Consider the following 13,179-nt stretch of genomic DNA (forward strand, 5'->3'; position numbering starts at 1 on the left):
AGCTTCCTGCTATAAATGGGAAACTACACTAAGAGATGAGAAGCAAGCAATGTGTCTGGGTCACATGGTTAGTAACATGGTTTAAATGCAGGGTTCCAGCCTATAGCTGTCTACCATCAAATTCAGGTTCAAACCCCTCTGAAGCTTAGTTTTGGGAGAACTTCAACTGTCTTACTGGTCTTTCCAGTGCCTATGAAAAGCCTTTTGCTTTTTCTCATCATCTCCTAATTGGGTCCTTTAGATTGCACATCAAAATAAGACATCATTTTGTTTTCCTGGCCTCTATCTGTTCACCCACCTGGATGGCCTCTATTGGAAGAGCCATTCACAGTTATGTTGTCTTTATTCTTAGATTTGAACTGATCTGCTAAGCCTGAGACTCTGAGTTTATAAAGATCTTTGTTTCCTCTCCTTTTCAAGTGACACAGCTTCCTAGACATACACTGAGGTCTCTGAGAAATCAGAAAAATAATCCAGTTTAACGAGGAGCATGATAAATCAACTCACCCCATCATAAACAAGAGCTTTCCAGGAATGTTCCAATTTCTTCATTAATCTAAATGTACACATACAGAAAAACAAAAGTAAGAATGTAAAATCAACCCCATTTGGTGAGTTCTCAGAACCTTTCATTGAATTATTTTGAAATAATAAAAGACTATTTCCCCCAATTTTTTACCTATATGATTGCAGAATGTCAATAATGCCCATAAACAAAAGTAGCTTTTCTCCCTTATGGCTTTTAGCTGGAATGCCTCCCATTCTGTGAACAGAGCAAAAGAGAAATCATTTTATGTGAACAGGAAGTTAAAAATAATTTCTAATAAATAGACTGTAAATGAAAATGGTTAGTCTCTAAAAATCATGGACTCTCATCTTTATTTTTATTTTTATTTTTGGCTTCAGCTGAAGTCTTCCTGGGAATCAAGAAAGATGTACTTCCCGAGAAGGAGAATAATACCACAGTTGTCAGTTCTGAAGAGTTGGATGGGAAGAATTCAATTAAAAAATTATTCTGATTTTAAAACCATGAGCAAGTATTTCAAAATACTGCCCATCAAAAATGCAACACTTTTATATGTTTACTGTGAAATTTTAAAATAAAATATAGGTGAGCACAAAGGAAAAAATATATAAAGAATCCATTTCAAGGATGCAAAGATAACTACTATTAACATCTTTCCTCTGTATTTATTCATCTGCATAAGTTATTACTTATGTTTTATAACCTGAATTTTTCACTTGCTAAATGATGAACATTTCTTCATATTCAATGTTAATGTGCTTTTAATGGCTGTGTAGTACTTCAGTATGCTATTGTGTAGTACTGTGCAGTACTTCAGTATGCTGACATAGAATAATTTGTTTAATCAATTATTGGACATCTAGATCGATTTATAGGAAGGATTAAAAATTTTAGTTTGTATGAATTTCCTTCATAAAAGTAAAATATGTCTGTGGCTTAGTCACCGTTGGAGAAGCTTACAAGACAGGCACTTTATATAGTCAAGGAAAATGGTTTCTTTCTTTCAGTCTTTTTGCTCGGCTAGTACACACATGTGATACAGTCAACCAATTCAATAATTTTCTTTGGTTGTAACTGTTTCTGTTAGTCAATAAGCAGTTTGTACATGCAAACTAATGCTGCACATCTGGCTGAAGCAAGTGATCACATCTGTCAGGATGTAGGACGAGGACAACAGAATCCTCTTACATAGATAAAAAGTTCTGAATTGCAGACATCACTTCTAGCAAGTATTTGCTTAAATGCACGCTTATTCAAATTCAAAATATTTCCCCCTTGTTTGTGAAGGATGTTTTCAATATGTAGTAAATAGGAATAAAAACATTTTTAGCCATTGTTTAATTATGGAGCCATTTGAAAAAAGAAACCATGAGAGTGAAAGCATAGCGACTCAAAAAATTGCCATTCATTCAGTTATCCGTGGATGAGAGGAAATTAGGCTGGCTTGATCCATTTTACTACCAGGTAGGAATCTCTTCCTAAAGAGCCACCATGAAGGGAATATGACTGCATTTAATTACCCAATGATGTCGGCTGCCATGACCAAGAAGCGTGTGGGCAGATGGCTGCACTTACGTGTCTGGGTTCTCTGTGATGATTCCATCTCCCGATTTCCCTGGACCCTGGATGGATTCCATTGCTGTTGAGTAGAGAACCTTTTGCGTCCCAGGCCGCTTAGCATCAGGTACATTTTGGGAAATTTCCTCTTCTTTTTCTTTGAGGGTATGGTCCAAGATGTGGATTCCCAGCAAAAGGCTATAGTCCATGATCTTGAAGCTTTCCAGCACCTAAGTAAGAAAAAGAACCAGGAGGCCCATCACTCCAATGGCTTATAATTCTCATCTGCCCAGGATCAGAGAGATCTGTAGACAAGCAGCTCCTGCTTCCCTCCCAGGGAGGTGGCTGACAGAGGAAAAATCAAAGTAAAAACATTGGAGGTTATTATTAGGTCAAGTGCAGTAACCATTGTCACCATGGTTTCAAGACGATAATTTTACACAAATCTAGAGTAAGTATATCTTTCTTTGGCACTCCATGAATGTTTTACTAAGCATTTATTGAATACTTTCCATGTGTCCAGGTGCTAAGTGGTTCATTTTGATTCAGTCCTCACAACTCTTTAAGCCAGGTGCTATTATTGTCTCTGTTTCACAGATGAAAAAAATTGAGACACACACAGGAAGTAATTTGCTCAGTATCAGACAGCTCATAAGTGGCACTGCTGGGATCTGAACCCAGGTGGTCAACTCCAGCACCTTAAGTACTAGAGGACAGAAACCAACAATCAATGGTCTCTAAAAACCTGTACTCTCCTGAGCATGAAGACTCAGCTGGAATGGGCTTTTACCTGAATTCTATTCTCAAAACTTTCATCTTCCTAAAATTCAGGGGCCCCTTTTCAAAGCTTGTCTTTCAAAGTTACCATCAGTTCCCTGCTGCTGCTGCTGCTGCTAAGTCACTTCAGCCGTGTCCGACTCTGTGCAACCCCATAGACGGCAGCCCACCAGGCTCCCCTGTCCCTGGGATTCTCCAGGCAAGAACACTGGAGTGGGGTGCCATTTCCTTCTCCAATGCATGAAAGTGAAAAGTGAAAGTGAAGTTGCTCAGTTGTGTCCGACTCCTAGCGACCCCATGGACTGCAGCCCACCAGGCTCCTCCACCCATGGGATTTTCCAGGCAAGAGCACTGGAGTGGGGTGCCATTGCCTTCTGCCAGTTCCCTGCAGGAAGTCTTTTTTTAAAAGTATGGTCTCAACAAAGAACAGGACTTACTGTTTAATTATCCACTCAGCAAACAGTGGGGAAGAGAAGGAATTAAAAGTAGCTAGAGTTAGCCAGAAAAAGGAGATGGGGGGGAAAAAAGAAAAGAAAATGGAGATGTGGTCGAGACATGAGGCGGGCAGCAACATGGCTCTTGAGTATGGGTAAGTCTGATACTCAGGACCCTTCAACTGAGGAAGAGTGTTCAGGGGGAGTTCAGGAAAACGGGATATTCTCTATTATATAATAAAGTTTTTTCCTAATGGTTTGTCTATGATTCTCCTCTATAACAGATTTTTTTGACACCTGGCATTTCTCACACAAAGCTGCTCAGGAAATCAAAACAGCCCAGAAAGAACAGCCTGATGGTGGATAGCTACCCCTGAACCAACAATGTATCTCTGTACCCTAGGTAGGACATGTCGTTAGAGATCAGAGTCTATAGATAATTGTTTAACCAGGGATTGAACACATATGCATTACACTGAATTCTGTTCAAGTGTATATCTTGAACTTGTATACACTTGAACTTCAAGTGTATATCTTACACTTCTCCTTCTCCCTCAGTCAACTGCTTTTGATCAGACACTTATGACATACTAAAGAATGGTCAAGGCTTCCCTGGTGGCTCAGTGGTAAAAAACCCATCTGCCAATACAGTGACACAGGTTTGAGCCCTGGCTTGGGAAGATCTCCTGGAGAAGGAAATGGTAACCCACTCCAGCATCTTGTGCCTGGGAAATCCCATGGACAGAGGAGCCTGGCGGGCTACAGTCCATGGGGTCACAAAGAGTCGGACCCGACTGAATAACTAAAACAACAACAAAGAGGGGCCAGGCCTGAGGATTCAAATACTTGTGGCTGCCACTTACTGGGTGTCACTTAATGGCAGGCTTTGTGAACTATTTTTTGCGGGCTTCCCTTGTGGCTCAGCTGGTAAAAAAAATCCACCTGTGATGGGGGAGACCTGGGTTCAGTCCTTTGGTTGGGAAGATCCCCTGGAGAAGGGAAAGGCTACCCACTCCAATATTCTGGCCTGGAGAATTCCATAGACTGTATAGTCCATGGGGTCACAAAGAGTTGGACATGACTGAGTGACTTTCACTTTTCATTTTTGTGAACAATGACATATATGGCCTTTAGAAAATATGGTTATTCCTAGTCTTATGTATCTTTGTTGGCAATTAGGAAACTTTAAGTGGGTTGGAAGTATTACTTAATTCTGAGTGCTCACCATTTACCTTTCAGAAGGCTGAGCACCGAAGAATTGATGCTTTTGAACTACGGTGTTGGAGAAGACTGATGAGAATCCCTTGGACTGCAAGGAGATCCAACCAGTCCATTCTGAAGGAGATCAGCCTTGGGATTTCTTTTGGAAGGAATGATGCTAAAGCTGAAATTCCAGTACTTTGGCCACCTCATGCGAAGAGCTGACTCATTGGAAAAGACTCTGATGCTGGGAGGGATTGGGGGCAGGAGGAGAAGGGGACGACAGAGGATGAGATGGCTGGATGGCATCACTCACTCAATGGACGTAAGTCTGAGTGAACTCCGAGAGTTGGTGATGGACAGGGAGGCCTGACGTGCTGCGATTCATGGGGTCACAAACAGTTGGACACAACTGAACGACTGAACTGAACTGAAACTGAGTTGAAAAACATCAGAGCAGAAAAACATCTATTTCTGCTTTATTGGCTATGCCAAAGCCTTTGACTCTGTGGATCACAATAAAATGTGGAAAATTCTGAGAGAGATGGGAATACAGACCACCTGACCTGCCTCTTGAGAAACCTATATGCAGGTCAGGAAGTAATAGTTAGAACTGGACATGGAACAACAGACTGGTTCCAAATAGGAAAAGGAGTACGTCAGGGCTATATATTGTCACCCTGCTTATTTAACTTATATGCAGAGTACATCATGAGATACGCTGGACTGGAAGAAACACAAGCTGGAATCAAGACTGCTGGGAGAAATATCAATCACCTCAGATATGCAGATGACACCACCCTTATGGCAGAAAGTGAAGAGGAGCTAAAAGCCTCTTGATGAAAGTGAAAGAGGAGAGTGAAAAAGTTGGCTTAAAGCTCAATGTTCAGAAAACAAAGATCATGGCATCTGGTCCCATCACTTCATGGGAAATAGATGGAGAAACAGTGGAAACAGTGGCAGACTTTATTTATTTTGGCTCCAAAATCACTGCAGATGGTGACTGCAGCCATGAAATTAAAAGACGCTTACTCCTTGGAAGGAAAGTTACGACCAACCTAGATAGCATATTCAAAAACAGAGACATTACTTTGCCAACAAAGGTCTGTCTAGTCAAGGCCATGGTTTTTCCAGTGGTCATGTATGGATGTGAGAGTTGGACTGTAAAGAAAGCTGAACGCTGAAGAATTGATGCTTTTGAACTGTGGTGTTGGAGAAGTCTCTTGGACTGCAAGGAGATCCAACCAGTGCATTCTGAAGGAGATCAGCCTTGGGATTTCTTTGGAAGGAATGATGCTAAAGCTGAAACTCCAGTACTTTGGCCATCTCATGCGAAGAGTTGACTCATTGGAAAAGACTCTGATGCTGGGAGGGATTAGGGGCAGGAGGAGAAGGGGATGACAGAGGATGAGATGGCTGGATGGCATCACTCACTCGATGGACGCGAGTGTGAGTGAACTCCGGGAGTTGGTGATGGATAGGCAGGCCTGGCGTGCTGCGATTCATGGGGTTGCAAAGAGTCAGACACGACTGACTGACTGAACTGAACTGAACTGAAACTGAGTTGAATACTTTCAGAAGGAGGCAGGCAAGAGATAAGAGTAGAATCTTATTATTTAAGCAGTATAGGCCCTGGAACTTTCTAAGCCAGGATATCACAGACTGGCTTGACAGCAAAGTGGAACCAGTTTCTCCAACCTGAGGAAGAGGGACTCTAAGACTGGAGGAAGAAAGAAGGGCGACAGGAAAAGCTCCTCACCAATGACCCAGTGCTGCAGCCTTAGACCCACAGGCTGGTTCCCTGTGGAGGTGCACCCATGACTTGCCCCTCTGGAACACAACACAGAGCTGGAGAAGACGGGCCTGCATCAGGGTTGCCAAGGACCCAGCCTCTTAAAAGAAAACACTAACAGACACTGGATGATTTCTTCAGATAGAAACAAGCATAGATGGATCTTAGCCTTTCCAATTCCCCACCATCCTGAAAGAAAGGCTTGGGAATAGTGCCCATCCAGAGACAATGCGACCCTGCACAATCATCACTGTCTGCAGATACCAGTTTTCCTGCTCTCGTGTATCAGTGCTGGCATGTCCCTTCTTAGAAAGAATGTTGGAGATGGATACGCAGGATACAGTGCACAAACTCTGTGACCCTAGGTAGATTATGTCACCGCCCCAGGCTTCAGTTTCCTCCTCAGTATAAATGGTGGCAATAACATTAGCTACTGCACAGGGTGCTTGTGAAAACTAAATATGGTTGCAGGTAAGGTGGTTAGAGAAATTCCTAACACAAAGAAAGTGCTCAGTTCATTGTTGGTTATCATCATGGTTACAACTCATTGCTCACATGTGAGGTGTCACCTGGAAGCAGACACCCTGGGGTTATACTTCTGAAAACAGACATTCATAAAAAGCCAACAAAAATATGACTGCACTTCCAGCCTGCTTGCTAGTATCCCTTTGGTGTGTCCCAATTCCTCTAGAAGTTTTCGGTTCACGGCACCCAGGAGCACTGCGTGGATGTTCAACAGGAAAAGGTCGGCTGACCCAGCAATTCTGCCAATGGGCTATAAAATAATGGCCTCGCAATCTGCCTGAGCGAACAGTCCTGTGTTCAGTGGGTGTAAATCGCAGCCTTGTGCTCTGGACAGCCCCAAGTGTCCACTGGTAAACTTTTCCCCCAAAGCAGTGACCTGGCTTCAAGTGCAAATTCTAGTCAGTCTCTGGGACAGTGTTGTACACGTTTCTCATAGGCCTCCAGAGTAAAAACTGAAAGGCACTCCTGGACAACATCATATTTGTTTCATTTTTCTCTGCAAAGCACCCAAGTATTAATTCTGCTTATAAATAAGCTTTCTTTATACAACAATTTTTCTTAAAGTTTCTTACAATAATTAATGTACTATTCAAACAATGGTTTTATCTGTACTTGTAGTCTCCTTTCTTGCTCAAGGACAGGCCACAGAGAACATGTGTATTTTATAAGTGATGTGAAGTCAGGCTGGACAAAGCAAGAAGCAATTTCAATGCTTTTTGTGGTCAAATATCAGGCTGGGTTTATTAAAAAAAAACATACAAGCCAAAACTTAGAGAGAATTAACTAAGAAAAAGCTACAAATAAATTTGAGACAGAGATTAGATTTCTCTGTACTTTTTAATTGGATTGCCAGCATCCCTGAAGAGTCTGTATTGTCCTCAAGAGGTCAGGTTTCTACTTTTCAAATGAAAGTCTTGAAAAAAAAAAAAAAGATAAATTATCTTCCTCTTGTGTGGAAATCTGAGCATGATAGTTGGATTTGGGCTTAGGGAAAGTCACCATCCATAACAAATGTTAAGAAAGAAAAAGATAAATATATAGACACATATTTTAAATGAAATTCCCAAACTTGTGCAATGAAAAATTTTGGGAATGATTTTAGTCATGTGCACAGCAGATGTGCATCAATTAGGAACAAAATAGTTGCTATTCATATCTTCCCAGATCATTAATGAAAGGAATCAATAAATCTGCCAGAACCTTAACGTGTGAGCGTTAAGAGGGAGCAACATCCTGCAACACGACAGACATCAGTCTGGTCGGTCACTCAGGGGCACGTTTTTTCCCCAGAATGTTGTCCTGACCTCACTGTTGCTGGTGGATCCTGTACCTGTGCATTTGCTTTGCAAAACAGCTGCAAGGAAAACACAGGTGCTTTCCCATCCAGCTTGGGCCAGACCTTACTCCCTCACCTGTGAAAAAGAGAAAGCAGGAAGGATTCACAGACATATGCAAAACTGAGAGTAAGCTGAAATACCACAGTGGTTTTTTTTTTTTATCCTTAGAGCCAGATTATTTTTTTCTCTTTTCTCAAGGACTATTTTAAGTCAGTAATAATACTGGAATGTGGTTTAGGAAAAAAAAAAAAAAAGGCAACGTCAAAGCAGCTGCTATACTATCCTGAAGACGTGCTCAAAACCACTTCTTCTAAGATAAAGCATATCCTCTAGGCTCTCACGGCTGGCGCTGCATCAGGGGTGGCTCTCATTCACATACAATCTCTGTAGACTTGGTGACCTAACATGGGAGATGCCACAGCTTAGAACGGCAGGCAACGCTATGCTCCTTTCACAAACAAAGGTCAGAAAGAGGGGTGTTCTTTTTCCTTTTCCATCCTCTGTGCCATAGCCCTTAGCCCACTGCACACTGCTTTCTGCTCCTCAGCTAGATGGAACCAGAATGACTGCATGGTGAAAAGACTCCATGCCTGAGAGCCAGGTGGCCTGGTTTGACTCATGGCTTCCCCCATTGCTTTGTCTTTGAGCAGAGTATGTAACCTCTCTGGGCCTAGTATGCTCGTTCATAAAATAGAAATAATAGGGACACCTACGTCACAGAGTTAGTGTGAAGATTAGTTCATCCACGTGAAGTCAGGACAGTCATGACATACAGAAAGCATCCAGTACATGCTGGTTCTTCTTATTGCCCTTGCTCTCCACCACCTGCAGAATAAACCACCCCCACTGGAATCTCTACTCATCCTTAGCTTAAGATACACCTTCTCCTGGTTCTCTGCCTTCCTATTTGTTTTTCCCAGTATTTTCCTCTATGCACTAAGAATATTCACCAGAGTTCTCACTTCAACTCCTCTTTTTCTACTTTTCTATAGTGACATTCATTTAGTACCCTGGAAAAAAAAATAAGTTGAGTGTCTAGTCTGTGCCAGGCCCCACGGAAGTTGCCAGATCTTCAGGGGTAAGTAAAACAGACAACTACACCATCCTCAAAATTACACAAGCTTTGCATCACAGGTTGAAGTAAGGCTTGGAAGGAAAAATAAGGGTGCTGTGGAGATACCCCACAAAATGGTGACCTACTTTTAACTATGGGAAAGTAGCAATAGAGCAGGTAAGAAATGATAGTACTGGAATGACATAGCAGCAGGGGAGCTCAAGGGAGACATGGACGGACTTAAGAATACTTTAGGGGTTGATTCCAACTATCACTGGTCCCCAGACAATTCCTAAGATGCTATCTTTAATCTGAACTGAATGCCTAAGTTCTAGTCCTGTATATTTCCCATAGGCTTCTGCTGGACATTTCTGTACAACTGTCCTGCTGCAACCCCAAACTTGTTTATTTTTTAATTGGAGGATAATTACTTTACAATATTGTGATGGTTTCTGCCACACATCAGCATGAGTCAGCCATAGATATACATGTGTCTCCTCCTTCTTGAACCCTCCTCCCACCTCCCTCCCCATCTCACCCCTCCAGGTTGTCACAGAGCACCGGCTTCATGCAAGCTCCAACTCTTCTTTCTCACTTTTTCTCTGAAATCATCCTAATGTGGATTTTGGACTCCACGACTCCTTTTCCTTTCATTAAGTTTCCCAATCCTTCAGCTTCTATAATCAAAATCATCCTCCTTGCTAATACTTTGATTTCAACTTCCCTTTCTTTTTCTGATTCATTCTTGATCCCTTCATTTGACCAGGTCACTTCACATCCCTCCTCAAAGCCTGCGGTCTCTCACCATTGCTCAGGTGACACTGAGGTCCTTGCTACTGTGGCCCCAGCCAACATCTGCTATTTAACACCTGTCTAGAGACACCTCCCAGGCTAGTCAAACTGAAATCCCATAATTACCCCTAAATACGCTCAGGCTGTTTCTTCTTAAAGGTCCTCAGTTCAAACCTTACTGTTTTTTCAAAGCCTATCTCAATTCTTGCCTCCGTAAAGACTGGACTCACGATCTACACAAAATATCAGGAACACATCTGCCCTCTGAAAATTCAAGCACATTATTAGTACCCCTCTATGGAATAAAATAGACTATCTGTTTATCTATGCTTTTCCTATCATATATATAAGGCTGCTCCACTCACCAAAGACTTGTTTTACTTTGTGCTCCCTGCTTGCACTCTGATCACAGCAGAAATATGCATTTTATACTGCTTTCCATATGAAAAAGTAAGGGAAAAACAAAATAATCAGCAGCAAAGAATGTATAGCAATACATCTTACATTAATATCTCCAATATAAGAACTTGGATATTGCGCTTCACAATTACAATGCTTGTGAAAAATCTTCAGCGCTGAGAACATTTACTGTGATTCTGTGCTCTATGTTGTCAGGAAAAAAAAAAAAAAGATAATAGCCTACAGTATTTTCAAACCTTCCCACACCAGAAGTACTTATATCTACTTTGTCAAGGACAAAAATCAAGCTGTTATTTAGAGACTCTTAATTTACTGTTTTGTAGGCACACAACTAAATGGCAGATAAAAGGCAAGCTTGTTTTCTATAAACTAGGCTGAGCTTGGAATCTGGTAAGAGTATCACATTTCTTTTACGGAAGCATTTGCAAAAAGGGCATGTCACAGGCTGGGTCAACTTCAAAGACCGATTAAACATCCAAGAGTGCTTGGTGCTGAGTTTAGGTTGGAGGCTCTGGTCTGAAACACATTTCAGGGCTTCCTTAGCTTTCCTGTCCTCTATTTCTCTACTCTTCCAATTGGTAAGATATGTGAAGTTAAGTTGGTACAAGACTTAGAAAGGATGATAATCAGGTAAGTCCAAAAGATTGCTGAAAAAAGGCTCCATTTTAAAAATGGGACCTGGGCTTCCCTGCAGTTCAGTGGTTAGGAATCTGCCTTGCAATGGAGGGATACCGGTTTGACCCCTCATCCAGGACGATCCCACATGCCACAGAGCAACTAAGTCAGCAAGCCACAACTACTGAGACTGCACTGCAACAACTGAAGCCCATGAGCTTAGAGCCTGTGCTCCACAACAAGAGAAACCACTGCAAAGAGAAGCCTGCACATGGCAACAACGGGTATGCTCCTCTCACCACTAGAGAAAGTCGGTGTGCAGCAGCGAAGACCTACCACAGCCAAAAAAATAAATAAATCTTTTAAAAAATGGTTCCCAGCACCAGGAGATATTCACAGGGGCAATATAATAGAATTCATCTGTAAACCATGCCTTATGCAAAGTGGAGGATGATGATTCTAGGAGGAAAAAGATGCTCTTTAATCAGATTTTATGCAAGTAGAGTTTCTAATAATTTTCCATGTCAGGAGGGCGCTTATGGAAATTAATCAAGTCATTAAATATTTTATTGAGCACCTATTATGTGCTTGATGACAACTGTAGCCATGAAATGAAAAGACGCTTGCTCCTTGAAAGAAAAGCTATGACAAACCTAGACACCATATTAAAAAGCAGAGACATTACTTTGCTAACAAAGGTGCATATAGTCAAGGCTATGGTTTTTCCAGTTGTCATGTATGGATGTGAGAGATGGACTATAAAGAAGGCTGAGCACTGAAGAATTGATGCTTTTGAACTGTGGTGTTGGAGAAGACTCTTGAGAGTCCCTTGGACTGCAAGGAGATCCAACCAGTCAATCCTAAAGAAATTAACCCTGAATATTCATTGGAAGGACTTATGCTGAAGCTAAAGTTCCAACACTTTGGCCACTTGATGCAAAGAGTCAACTCCCTAGAAAAGACCCTGATGCTTGGAAAGATTGAAGGCAGGAGGAGAAGGGGACAACAGAGGGTGAGATGGGTGGATGGCATCACCGACTCAATGGACATGAGTTTGAGCAAACTCAGGGAGATGGTGAAGGACAGGGATGCCTGGTGTGCTGCAGTCTGTGGGGTCACAAAGAATTGGCCATTACTTAGCAACTGAACAACTATGTGCTTGGCACTCTCGTTCAGAAATCCTTTAAGCAGTCTAGCTAATGTGTGATAAAATAAGAACACCACCATTTTACAACCCCTAGTGAGTTTGAGTGGACTCCAGGAGTTGGTGATGGACAGGGAGGCCTGGCGTGCTGCGATTCATGGGGTTGCAAAGAGTCGGACACAACTGAGCAACTGAACTGAACTGAACTGAATGAATTAAAGCATCTAGTTAGTGGTCAAACATCTAGATCCAACAACCAATCTACAGGAAATGAAAGGGGAAAGAGGTGTATACTGAAAGAAATTATGGGAAACATAACCAGTAGAATCTGGACAATGGACTATACAAACCAATTTCTTCAATGAAATAATAAATGACCAGTTAAAGGGAAGTGGTTAACCAGTAGACCCTATTTAAACCTTGGTGCAAACTATTAAAAAAGGGTTTTTTTTCCCCCTGATACAACTAGAAATTTGAACTCTGACTAGTAAGAATTATTAATTTTCTACAAGTATGATGAAGAGGTTGTAGTTACTTTTTTAAAAAGGAGTCTTTAGTAACTAGGGATTCTTTGGGCAAAATGATTGGCAGAAACATTTATGTTAATTCAGTAAGACAAAACAGTATCCTGAAGATTTTATGCAAGCAGACACTCCTGGACCCACTGGCTTAGGGTCAAATGAATGCAAGGGTATGCCATTCCTCCCCAAGTAGGCTCCTTGGAATACAGCCCCAAATTACTCGCATGTGCAAGTTCAGTTAAAGCCGAAAGTTGTCTTTTAAATTTAATTTAATTTCCTCAATACAGCTCAGAGTGTTCTTTGCTAATATGATAAAGAGAAAAAAACAGGCTGTGACAAGCCAAGCAATTTTGACTGGTAGAGCAGACTGAAATAAATATTCAATCTCTAATTTAGTGATGGCAATACTGTGGTTTTTCACTGTCTAATGTGGTGACTTAGAATATCAAGCTGTGCTTGATAAACATGTAAAAAGGTCTTTTTGC

The 13,179-nt window shown here is 41.5% G+C and overlaps 1 protein-coding gene across 13 annotated transcripts in view; it reads right to left on the minus strand.

Annotated features, from left to right (window-relative positions):
• The window catches only part of PIP5K1B (phosphatidylinositol-4-phosphate 5-kinase type 1 beta), a 554,522-nt gene that overhangs the window by 113,715 nt on the left and 427,628 nt on the right, over positions 1-13,179 (minus strand). For all 13 annotated transcript variants that reach the window (XM_060409393.1, XM_060409390.1, XM_060409396.1 and 10 more), the window contains 3 exons: positions 2,102-2,313; positions 680-763; positions 508-556 (listed from right to left, as the gene is read on the minus strand). In XM_060409393.1, the coding sequence (XP_060265376.1) occupies positions 508-556; positions 680-763; positions 2,102-2,313 (345 nt within the window). The remainder of the gene's footprint in view (positions 1-507; positions 557-679; positions 764-2,101; positions 2,314-13,179) is intronic.

This window comes from Ovis aries, chromosome 2 (assembly GCF_016772045.2).
Source record: "Ovis aries strain OAR_USU_Benz2616 breed Rambouillet chromosome 2, ARS-UI_Ramb_v3.0, whole genome shotgun sequence".
NCBI lineage: Eukaryota > Metazoa > Chordata > Mammalia > Artiodactyla > Bovidae > Ovis > Ovis aries.